The sequence below is a fragment of the Suncus etruscus genome, chromosome 3 (genome assembly GCF_024139225.1).
Source record: "Suncus etruscus isolate mSunEtr1 chromosome 3, mSunEtr1.pri.cur, whole genome shotgun sequence".
In the NCBI taxonomy this organism is placed as follows: domain Eukaryota; kingdom Metazoa; phylum Chordata; class Mammalia; order Eulipotyphla; family Soricidae; genus Suncus; species Suncus etruscus.
The window spans coordinates 16,405,001-16,418,195 of record NC_064850.1 but is presented as its reverse complement, the minus strand read 5'-3'; the positions used below and the strand labels follow the sequence as shown (position 1 = coordinate 16,418,195).

General features: G+C 40.7%; 1 protein-coding gene across 4 annotated transcripts in view; it reads right to left on the bottom strand.

Moving 5' to 3' along the window:
* RGS6 (regulator of G protein signaling 6) overlaps positions 1-13,195 on the bottom strand; it is a 592,928-nt gene that overhangs the window by 57,772 nt on the left and 521,961 nt on the right. For all 4 annotated transcript variants that reach the window (XM_049770388.1, XM_049770390.1, XM_049770389.1 and 1 more), the window contains exon 13: positions 11,538-11,648. In XM_049770388.1, the coding sequence (XP_049626345.1) occupies positions 11,538-11,648 (111 nt within the window). The remainder of the gene's footprint in view (positions 1-11,537; positions 11,649-13,195) is intronic.

Here is a 13,195-nt window from a genome sequence, read left to right as displayed (position 1 = left end):
CTTTAGCAGAGCATCAAGGTCCTGAGAGACAAAATATTTTGGTGTAGGAATTTCTTAAGTTGGCCTTAAAGTACCAGCAACCTGGGTGGTTTGACCTTGCTGGAGGCTAAGAGTGCTGGATTCAGGAGTTGGTAGTGTTGTGCCCTTCATGGTGATCAGTCCTTGGGTGACAGATATTAACCGTCCAATTTCTGCCTCCATTGTCACCTGGCCTGTGCCTGTGCCTTCATATGGCATCCAGTTTGCATCTCTCTGTTTTCTTTTTTTATACAGACACAGACATATTAAATAGGGTACCCACCCTACTCCAGTATGGCCATCTTAACCAATTGTAACAACAACAGTTCTATTTCACACTTTGAGGCTCTGGAAAAGATACGCATTTTTGGGTGACATTATTCAACTTATTATACTGGAGCTCCCTCAACTCTCCATTATTGACAATTCTATTCCTATACTTGGATGCTCCCTACCTGTTAATTTTTGTACATTTGCATTTTTATACATTGAACATTTGTACATGGGGATCTACACCATGAAAAACTTTTGGATGTAATTTATTTAGAAGTGTCTTTCTGCATCACTTGTTTTCTTCCATGCACCAATGCCTTTAAGCTTGAAGATTAGATTTTAACATCTTTCTGCTACTGAATCATCTTTGTGGTTATAAAGTAATTCTAAAAATTAAAGTATCTCTGCATGGTCATTCCCTAGTGACTGGTTCAATGATTTTCTGTTGGCTCAATTCAAACAATCCACAGTAATCATAGTACTTATTTTCATACATTGTGTAGACATGCTTTATTATAATACATTTTTTTTTTTTGCTTATTTTGCTTCTTTATTTTTTTTTTTTTTTTATAATTTTTTTTTATTTTTAATTATGAGAACAAGGATGCAAAGAAGGAGGACAAGGTAAAGTTACAGTGGAAGGACAATACATAACATAATTCTCAGAAGTCCCCTTGCTGATATCCCAACTTTGAAATTTCATCCAAAGAACATTAAGATTGTAACACACTATAATATTTCTTAACAGCACACAAGGCAATCTAAAGCCATAAAACTTACATAACTCCTTAAACATTACAGGCATAGCATTTTTTTTACATTTCCATATTCATGCATATTAGCTTAAGTTAACCTCAAATCTTAACTGGGTTCTTTTTAAGGATTAGAGTCAAAGGAGCACAGCAAAAATGGTGTTGGAGTGGCAATTGTTCTTTGCATAGGCCCACCAAAATATGAGGGACATGGAAAGAAATAACCTTGGCCTAAATACACAAAGACCCGACCCCTGAAGTTTCCTGGCACAAGACCAACTCCAGGCTCCAGGCACGCTAGATCGTCCAATCCAAGACATTGTCTGTAGTGCCAACACACTTATACCTTTCACACAGTCTCTGTTGTTGGCATCAAGCTTCTGTATTAACGATACTGGTATCTGTATATCCGACATCAATCCAAGACATTGTCTGTAGTGCAGGACACACTTATATTTTTCACACAGTCTCTGTTGTTGGTATCAAGCTTCTGTATTAAAGATCCTGGTATCTGTATATCCAACATTGAAGTCAGGATGTGGAGCGTCCTCTGGTTTCACCTCACAATCAAAGGGCAATGCAGGGAGCCCTGTCCCGTAAGCAAGTCGTTGTTGTTGTTGTTAAGTCTTCTCAGTGTTAATGGAAGTCTCTTTTGAGCAGGAAATGTCTGAGCAGTGTAGAGTCTTCCTTGGTAGAGGATTGCTTCCAGGTGATGCTATAGCCCAGCCTGGATGTTTTGTGGATGGCTTCCCTGGTTCAGGGAAATGCCCTTTCTTCTGAGGTCTGTGCCAGGTCGTTATGTCAATGTTCAGGGTGTAAGGTCCCTTTGCACTACAAGATTTGTCTGTACCAATCTCTATTAGATAGGATCTTATTTATATGTATTCTATTTGCCCATTTTAATGTGCCTATGCAAAAAAGGAGCAATGCCACATGGTGTTCTTGGCGCATATGGGGTTGATAAGAACAATTATGATTCAATCATAAGCATTAATCTGGGGGACTCTTTCTCTAAGATTCCTTGTTAAACAGCTCAAAAATAGAAGATGAAAAGTGGTTAGAATCGTCACTATATAAGACATCATTTAGTAAGAATTATAGCTGTCAGAGAAAAAACATAAATTAATCTAAAAAAATACGTGTCCATTTTATGTATCTTGAAACAGTTTGGGGTTGTTACACACAATACACGGCTTGGGTCTGTGATAAGGCTTGTACACTACTGATTAATAAGAGTAATGTAGATTAGAGATGTTTGAGGGGGATAGAGAGTAAAGGAATAAAAAAGAGCTTTGTAGGGATGTGGAAAGGGCACAATACAAATTAAAGATTTTGGATACGTAAAACGTAACAAAACAGTAGGGAATACTCTTAATATATGAAGTACGCGCGGGGGCGCTAGCCCCCGCGCGGTTCTGTAGTTTTTGGATGCATAAGAAGGGATTTCTCCCCCCTCCCCCCCAGGGCCCGATGAACCAGGCGTGGCCCTGAAGACCCACCAGGTTTGGGGGGATCTTGGTCCCCTGGACTAGTTCAGCCCAGGGGGCCTGTGGCTAGCTGTCCTGCCCAGTGCCCCCAACATACCAGGCAAAGACACCGAAATCCAGGTATGCGAGTGCTCTGAGCCCAGCCCTGCCCCTGTAGTTTTTGGATGCATAAGAAGGGATTTCTCCCCCCTCCCCCCCAGGGCCCGATGAACCAGGCGTGGCCCTGAAGACCCACCAGGTTTGGGGGGATCTTGGTCCCCTGGACTAGTTCAGCCCAGGGGGCCTGTGGCTAGCTGTCCTGCCCAGTGCCCCCAACATACCAGGCAAAGACACCGAAATCCAGGTATGCGAGTGCTCTGAGCCCAGCCCTGCCCCTGTAGTTTTTGGATGCATAAGAAGGGATTTCTTCCCCCCTCCCCCCCAGGGCCCGATGAACCAGGCGTGGCCCTGAAGACCCACCAGGTTTGGGGGGATTATAATACATTTTTATAGCTTTATATCACCCTTTGGCTTTTAAAAATATTATGTAATTGTCTCTCTATCTTTGTAAGCTCTTTGAAGAGCTCATCTTTAATCTCCTCTTCTTTGTATTGACCATAGTGCATTCACATAATAAATGTTCAACACTGAGAGGAAATTAATGAGAAAATGTTCATAGTTATGTGGGTAATGTGTCCATATGCCAAGAATTTTAAAACCACTTTCTATATACAGTTTTAAATCTCTGCTTCCACTGGGCAACTCAAACCAGTACAGAGTAAAGACATGTCTCTCCAAGAGAGTTTACTTTTTCCAATAACTCTCCCAACAAGGAACATGAAGAAAATATCACAAGTTGATTAGGAAAGCCAGATTCAGATGGAAACAATAAGTTACTGAGAAGAGATGAGTGGCTAAAGAAACTGTGGTACAGGGGCCAGAGTGGTGGCACAGCGGTAGGGCATTTGCCTTGCACGCGACTGACCTAGGACATACCTTGATTTGAACCCCCAGCATCCCATATGGTCCCCCAAGTCAGGAGCAATGTTTGAGTGCAGAGCCAGGAGTAGCCCCTGAGCATACCATGTCTGGACCAAAAACCAAAAACCAAAAAAAAAAAAAAAAAAAGAAAGAAAAAAGAAACTGTGGTACATGACACAATTGGAATACCATGCAGCTGTTAGGAAAAAATGAAGTAATGAAATTTGCTTATACATGGATGGATATTGAGAGTATTATGATCAGTGGAATGATTTAGAGGAAGAGAGATGGATAAACAGACAATAATCTCAGTCATTTGTAGGATATAAGGAAAACAAAGATAGTATGCTAATAATATCAAGAGACAATAGAGATAAAGGCCAAGCAGACTAGTTCATGAAAGGACACTTGCCACAAACCATTTTGACAATGATAGCTATAACTGATTCCTCTGGGTAAGAACTGGCTGCTGAACGACGACAAAGTGATAAACATGGTACCCCTTCATTAACAATAGCGTAACCCACAGTATCTAGAAGGAGAGAGAGAGAAAGAGAGAGGAATAAAATTCATGTCCCAGAGGAGGCAGGCAGGGGTAGGGTGAGATGAAAACTAGGGTGGAAAATGTGTGCAGGTGAAGGGTGGTGTATGTTGTAAGACTGACAGTTAATCACAAACAACTTTATAACGATAGTGTTTAAATCAAAGGAAAAATAGAAAGAGGTGTTTATTTATATACATAAACATTTAAAAAGGCAATTTAGAGCTCCCTTTCAGCACTCACTAGTGCTTGGGCTCTTTCTAGTACTGTGCTTAGAAATTGCTCTGTTGGTTGGTCTTACCAAGGATAGAACTGGGGTTGGCTGCACGTAAGACAAGCACCTTAACCCATTTTATGTCTCCAACTCTAGTGCTAAGTATTTCTCTTTTTAAAAAATCAGTAAGAAATAGGGGTTAAATAGGCTCACTCTTTTTTTTTTTAATATAAATCAAGCCATGAAAAATCATGGATACACAGACCATGTAGCTGAAAGCTGGCAATCTCGGGAGGAGAGAGTGGCCTAAGTCCCCACCCTGCTGAAGCCATGTTTGCTGTATTCATCACCCATAATCACCACTTTGCCTCTAGTCCTGCTTCACCGTTCTCTGCAGAGACACCAGTTTGATCACACTCTAGGTTTGCAAACAATTGGGCTTTTTTTGGAGTGAGTGTGGTCACCCTCTCTGCTCTGCACTTTCTCCCTCTTCTGGGAGACCTGGCAGCTGTAATCATGTCACAGTATAAGTATTAGTGCTTTGAATTCCTAGACTATGCAGACACTTCATTTGTTTGATGCTGTCATTCCCATAAGAACACACCAATTTAGATGCCAATGTGTAACTGAGGTCACTTAGTCTAGTCCTACAGTCCAGTACCAGCCAGCCATAAAAAGGGTCTGCTCCTTTGAATAAGATACTGCCCCCTTAAATAAGACCCTAATTGTGATTGGCTGCTGAGTCTATAAAACCCTCCCCAGGGTTGGCACTTAGAAGAGACCTTTGGAAAAGCAAGTGGATTGAACTGTTTCTGCCCCTGACTAAGGCTATTTCCCTGCTTTTGAACAGATAGTTGGCAACTTTCGACTGTATTCTTTTGTTTAATCTGACCCTCAATCTGACCATACCCTGGTTCCAAACCCAGGTCTCTCTCCCTTTTTTATCTCTCTCCTGGCCTAGGGTTTGTCAAAGGTCCATGGGCTTCTCTAATAAAGAAGACTGTGATATATGTTAGCATCTTGCCTGCAAGGCCCCGTGGACTCCAGCAGTGAGGGTCCATCTCCCAGCTTGGGCCCATCTTGAGCATATCTTCACTGACGATGTTCGGAAACAAATGAAATAACAAAATGGTCAGCTAGCAACAAACTAAACCTTACTAAACGTTCTGCCAATGTCTTAATGATCTCATTGGAGATACAGTAATTTTCACAAATTTGCCTGTTGCTGTACTTTTTCTTTAATTATCATTTCTTCTCTTTTTCTTTTATCTTCCTATTTTTTTTTAAAATAATTTTGCTCCTGGAGCTGGAGCGGTGGCATGAAGCGGTAAGGCATTTCCTTGCCAGTGCAAGCCTAGGACAGAACATGGTTCGATCCCCCGGAGTCCCATATGGTCCCCCAAGCCAGGAGCGATTTCTGAGTGCATAGCCAGGACTAACTCCTGAGCATCACCCGGTGTGGCCCAAAAAACCTAAAAAAATTTTTTTTGCTCTCACTTATCTAAATAAATGTATTATGGTCAATTATGTCAACTATGTGATGCATATTCTTTAAAGTAATTTAATAAAAGAAATAGAGACTGAGTGATAAAACAGCAGGTATGGGATTGCCTTGCATGTTTCTGACCCAGATTCTATCCCCTGTGGCATTCCATGTGGTACCTGCAGTCCTACCAGGTGTAATCCCTATGCTCACAACCAGGAGTAAGCCTTGAGAACTGCTGGGTTTGACTCCAAAGCAAAACAAAAAAATAAATCAATAATTAATTAGCATCCTTTAATTTTTTCTACCACTTCCCTTTTTTTGCATTCTTTAATTTTTTTCTCAGCTGAAGTCCCTTGTACTTAGAGGTAGATGGCAATTAGTTCTGACCATCTGAGAGATCAGCTGGGCTGGTGTCCTAGCTGAAGTGCATCACCATATGGCAGCAGAAGCTGGTTGTTGGTTATGAGAAAGAAATAATGTCTCAGGGGCAAATGATTTAACTAACCAGGGAAAAAGCCACATGGCTGCTTTAAGACCTTTCTCAGAACATCACGTTTGAACAATTTTAGTCACCAAATTGAGCCCAGATGAAAAGGGAGGACTCCTTTGATGTAAGAAGTTGCCTATATGCACAAAGGAAGAAACCCAATGGGGCTATACTTCAAATAGACTATAATAGAGAAGATTAATCCTATTCAAGGTGAACAGCAGCTGGGCCTACACAGCCTTGTATCTCTCAGCACCTTTTCTTTTCTCCTTCCTCATTCCTTGTTGTCCTCTCAGGAACAAGCACATTTTCCCCTTCTTCCCATTGGCTCAACACAACTTCCTCTCCTATTGTTCCAGCTTTGACTTCATTTCTGCTTGGCTGTGACTTCTCAGAGACCGCTGCTCCAGTGGATGGACCCTGGGGCCAGGTGGAAAGACAGCATATCCTAGTCAGCTTGCTATAGGTGGGACTTGTAGTCCTCACTGGGAACTCACACTTACTAGGTGCAAGTAGGTATTTTCTGTATTGAATGGAAATACAGAAAAGATGGTTTTTCATTGCCTTACTGATCTTTGTCAATCTCGTTTCATGGACAAGAGTCATGTCTAGACTGAAGCTGGAAGTTGGCACTGATGATGGATTCTTTGCCCATCCAGAGACAGGTTCCCATCACCACCGCCAGCATTGGTGTGGGAAACTGGGAGAAGAAATGGGGCCTCCCAGCTTGAATTTATTTCACTTGTTGGCTTGATTCTGTTGAAGGGTAGACAGGACACTGGAGGCAGTGATCATCAAATAGAGGGGAAAGCCTGAGCAGTCAGGGATGCAGTACTAGTTGTAGGGACGGTGGAACCCCTTGGGAGGCTATCACTGCTAGGCTGAGACAAAGCTGCTGTTTGAGCATCTCATTCTTGTTTGCTGACTCCCAGAATGATTCTGTAGTCAGTATGGGGAGTATGTTCAGGCTTTTACCTTCCCTGTTCCAAGTACAAATGACATGACCAAAAAACTACTATACTCTACATTTATTTTTTTTATTAACCATGCTTTAATTTTTTATTATAGTTTAAGAAGTCATAACAGTCATACATTTTAATGTATGGTATTGATATACAAACTAGCTATATCTCACCACTACCAAAGTGTTTATGACTGTCTACCACTGTCTAAAGACACAACTGTCTCCTCTAGTTAGATCTTCTTTCCCCTGTCCCTCCCTACCACCTACCTCCCAATTCTCTTTGGTAACTGGTTCTGTATATTCCAGTGTTAAGGATTTGGTATTGCTCAGTACCTACTGTTCAGTACTCTCAATGTGCCATTGATGAATGAGATCATCCTGTATTTGTCCTCTCACTCTGACTTATTTCATTTAATATGAAGCCCTACTGCTCCATCAATGTGGCAGCAAACTGTATGATTTCATTTTTTTCATAGCTACTTAGTAACCCAGGAGTAAGCATTGAGTGCAGAACCAGGTGTAAGCTTGGTGTGATTCCAAAAAAAAGGGAAAAAAAAAAGAGGAGAAGGAGGAGGAAGTTGAAGAACAAGAAAAAGAAAGAAGAATAAAGGAAAAAGAAAGCACAAAGAATTTATTGTATACATACACAATGGGTTACTAAGCAGCAAAACTAGGGAGGAAAGGAAAAAGTCCTCTCTTTCATAACCTCAAGGGAATTCAAGATGAATATAAAAAAACAAAAACAAACAAACAAACAAAAAAAAAAACAAAAAAACCCAGAACATGGTACTAAGCAAGAAGAAACCCCCCCAAAATGAGAAGTATAATGCCCATCACCCTGCCAAGACTCATGAGAAAAGGAAAAGTCCTACTAAAACATAAACATCTCAGAATGGATATCAATGAAGTTGGCCCCTTGGAACAAAGATTTAAGAAATTTTGTTGTTGTTTTTGGACCATACCTGGTGATGCTCAGCAGTTACTTCTGGTTCTTTTACTCACGAATCACTCCTGGTGGTGCTCATGTAATTATATGAAATGCCAAGATCAAACTCAGGCCAGCTGCATGCAAGGCAGGCACCTTAACAACTGTATTATCTCTCCAGTCCCATGGAATTATAACACCAACAGCAGAATGAAAAGACTCACAGAGATAAGAGAGATATGACCCTTCTGTCTTAGAAAGGATATAAATGTATATCCTTTATTAGTGAGTAAGATTTGAACATAAGAAGTAGCAATAATCTTCAAAAGGAAAGAAAGACCTCCATGTTAAAAATTGCTTAAATTCTTGCATCCGACCAGAAGTCACTACCCATGTCATGTCCAAAATTTAGGAAGAAGAAACTTATCTATAGTTCTGTCAACTGTTCTCTTAATGTTGACAGAGAAACATGAACCAAAATGTTGATTAAAAATAAGTCAGGTCAGGCCCGGAGAGATAGCACAGCGGCGTTTGCCTTGCAAGCAGCTGATCCAGGACCAAAGGTGGTTGGTTCGAATCCCGGAGTCCCACATGGTCCCCCGTGCCTGTCAGGAGCTATTTCTGAGCAGACAGCCAGGAGTAACCCCTGAGCACCACCGGGTGTGACCCAAAAACAAAAAAACAAAAAAAATAAGTCAGGTCAAGTGAGATAAATATATCAAAACCATGACTGTTAATACTATTATAAACATACCCAAAATGTGAAGATTCAATTAAAAACAAATGAGTTTGTCAATAAAGTGGGATGAGGTTCAATGAAATTGGTGGTGGGTGTGGTTATGGAACATTATATACCAGAAATTGTTTTATTAACAGCATTAAAATCACAGTGCCTAAATAAAAATTGGATAAAATAATATATCAAGTTAATGAATCTCATGGGATAATGGTATATTGAGGAGGTAGACAAAATTTTCTTATTTTATATATAATATCATTACTTGCATAAAATAATAGCATTGTACATTAAAACATTTACAAGTAAATAGTGGACTAGAAACTAGGGCCAGGAAAATAACACAAAAAGCTGGAGTGCATGTTTTAAATGTGGAAGTCCTCGATTGTATCCCCATTACCAAATGGACCCTAGAGCATTGTCAGGTGAGGACCTCAAAATTAAAAAAACCAAAAAACTAGAGTAACAAAAACTAATATAAAATTTAATTAACAAAGAAATTTCCAGCAAAAGAATTAGAAACAAGAAGAAAGAATGAGTGCATAACTGTAAAACTGTATAATTGAAATTCTAATCATGAACAACTTTGTAACTGAAAAAATACCAATTGTATAATAAACAAGCAACCTTGTAACCATGATGTTTAAATAAAGTAATTAAAAAGGAAGAAAGGACAATACTCAGAAAACATTGCTCAAAACACTAGAAATTGAGCTTCCATAAGACCCAGCAATACCCCTTTAGAAATATACTAAATACAATGCAGAAAAGTCTTCCTGGAACTCATCTCTAATGAATACTATCATCCTACATTTATCCCTCTTCTTCTTCTTTTTTTTTTTGGTTTTGGGGCCACACCCGGCGGTGCTCAGGGGTTACTCCTGGCTGTCCTCTCAGAAATAGCTCCTGGCAGGCACGGGGGACCATATGGGACACCGGGATTCGAACTAACCACCTTTGGTCCTGGATCGGCTGCTTGCAAGGCAAACACCACTGTGCTATCTCTCCGGGCCCTTATCCCTCTCACAAGAATTTGATATTGTGTGTGTGTGTGTGTATATATATATACATATATATACACATGTGTGTGTATATATATATATGTATATATATATATGTAAAAGGTTATACACAAACCAAAGATCTCCAAGTACTTTGGGTTTTGAACATGTCTGGTCTTACGTTACTGAACATAGTTCCCCTAACACCCAACAGTTTGGGTTATCAAATAATCAGAGCCAAGGGCTCTGCCAGAGCAAATACTACAGTGGGTAGGGCAGCAGCACCCAGGTCTTGCACACAGAAGACCTGGGTTCAATCCTTGGCATCCCTTTTAGTTCCCCAAGCACTGCCAAAATTAATTCCTGAGTGCAGAGCCAGGAGAAACTCCTGACTATTGGCAGGAGTTGGCAGAAAAACAAAACAAAACAAAAAAGTAATAATAATCAAAGGATTTATTAAGTATTTGTTTACCCAAAATGTAATAGCATTTGAAATATATATAAACAAATATTAACAAATTTGTGACACTCTTAAATAACTGTAATGTAAACCTTTTCAGATCTCAAGCCCCTCTGCCATGTCTTGTTTCTTGTTGGTATTTTCACAGTACTTGATTTTCTTAGAGAGTTTGAGAGTTTAAGACTATCTCTGGTACCATGTAAAAATGGTATATTAGGGACCAGAGTGATAGCACAGCGGTAGGGCATTTGCCTTGCATGTGGCTGACCCAGGACGGACCTAGGTTCGATTCCCAGTGTCCCCAAAACAGGAGCGATTTCTGAGCGTATAGCCAGGAGTAGCTCCCTAAGTGTCACCATGTGTGGCCCCAAACAAACAAATAAAAAAAGGTAAATTAAATCTTATTTTGGAGGGGGTTGGGCCACACCCATTTGATGCTCAGGGATTACTCCTCGCTAAGTGCTCAGAAATTGCCCCTGACTTGGGGGGACCATATGGGACGCTGGGGGATCGAACCGCGGTCCTTCCTTGATGGAGGTCCTTCCTTGGCTAGCGCTTGCAAGGCAGACACCTTACCTCTAGCGCCACCTCACCGGCCCCAAATCTTTTGAACTGTAAACAAAGTTCCCAGCAAATGGAAGTGTACTGGAAGAGAGAATATTCTTTATTATGTATGTCTGTTTGGCTTGAACTTTTTAAAAATAGTTTCTATGAGTTTATTAGGTCTTCTAGATTTCTCAGTCATAAAATAAACATACTGACTTTTCATACAGGAAAGAAATTATTGGGTTGATACCAAACTAGCAGAGTGATCCTAACTATCACTACAGTGCCTTCTAAGCAGGCTCTAGTCCTAAACATACACTCTATGTGACCTTTGGCAAGTTGATTAACTCCTCTATGCTATTTATTTATATGCTTCATGGTGAGAATAATATTTACCTATCATGGGCATTCCACAGAGGGCAGTATGAGAGCTGTGTAGTATAAAGGATAGCTATTGTTATTATAGTTTTTGTTGCTGTGTTTAAGATGAAAAAAGAAAGATGAGCTAAAAGATTCTTTCCTACAATCCGAGTTAGCAATTTTAAGGAACTGTTTCCATTATTATGATACCCAAAATGTCAGAGAATGGTCAGAGAGCTAGGCTAGAGGTGGTGACATGTCCTTTATGGGGCTCATTCATTTCTTTCCACACCCTCCCACTCCTAGACAGAACAAGACTTTTGGTACCTCATCTCTATGTCCCATAAAGCAAGGTCATCACTGATCCAGGGATTGGATGGCTCTGCTGGCGTGATCAAAGGGTCATATTCCACGTACTGTTCTGTATAAGCAATTAAGCTGCAGAAGAAGAAAGAAACAAAGGGTTAGCTATGTAGGATAAAACTAAAGCTTAATGCAGAGAGATGAAAGGCTTTCTAGGCTGTCCAATGTCATATCTTTGTGTGAAGGGAGGTGCAAAGGGAGAGAGAATCACTTATCAAGTAATTGAACAAGTGCACTCTGTTGTGTTAATACTGTGATATGTCTCCTGGAGGTCTGAAGAAGATAGAAAAAAAAATCTTGGATATGGAGAAATTCTCCAAGCTGAGTGATCCAGCAGAGAAAATATCTCTGGTCTTTTACTTCGTTTGACTCATCTAGGAATCGCAAATACAGGCACAGGGCTACTCCAGGGAACTACTGTGTACCCATAAATACCTTTTTTTAGTCATAGTGCATTTGCCCAGGAATAAACACTTAATCTATGCTGGTTACTTTCTTGTTTCTCCAGCTCAAGCAAGAGAAATGGTAAAAGGGCCAAGCGGAGAAGTTGGTGGTAGCCATGGTTCCTAAAATGCATCCGTGATGCAAGGGAATGGTCATGGGATGCACACAAAGTGAAGTGGGGCAAAGACAGAGTCCTGGAGGAGGAGAAGGTGTTGGCACCAACTATCCTTGATCTAAGTGGCATCATCACGTGGCTTCTGGGAGTTCAACTCTATGCCATTGTACCTGCTTAGCCAATCTATGTTCCTGTTAGTGGAATATGTTCACCATGGAGGTCCTTGACTATCTAAAACTAAGCCAATGCACCAGGGACAGAAATGAGGATGAAGGGACTATTAAGGCAGCTCTTTGGAGCATCACCCATTGGGGTTTCCTCACCCCAGAATATGAACTTCCTCATAGTGCATAGACAACATGGTAAACTGAGAATCTTTGCTCAGGAAACAAAATGACAGAGAAAAGAACTAGAAAAGCAATTAACCTGGGGCAATGATCCACACCAAGTACTAGCTGAGTATGAAGCAACTATCAAGGACTATAGAAAAGATCACAATAGGACAGGAAAAACAGGGGCAAAGTAGAGGCATAGAGAGAGCTTTGTAGACTGTCTGCCACACAAGCTTACAAATGACAATGGTCCACAGAGGGTTGGTGCCAATGGCATAAAATGAGAATCAGAGGTTGTCATAGACTAAATTGTATCTCCCCAGATTCATGTGTTGAACATGAATTCCTCCAAATTCCTTGTCCCCCCCCCAGGTCATGTGACTATATTTGGAGCAAGGGATGTGAGGGATGTAATTAAAAGTCAATAATGTCATAGGGCTAGGACCTCACTTCCTGGACTACTTTTAAAAGGAGGGAGGCCACCAAATCAAAGGCCACATGAGGACATGGGAGAAGGCATGCTCTGTAAGTCAAAGTGGTCTCCCCACAAAACTGGCCCCACAGCACCTCAATCTTGGACTCTCTGCCTTTGAAGAGTGAAAACAAATGTCTGTTGTCTGAGGCACTTAGTCTGCAGTGTTTTGCTACAGCAGCCAGAACTCACTGGTCCAGGGAGAGATGGAAAACACAGAGAAGCACAGAGGAAGCCCTTTAGGAATATTATTTCTCAT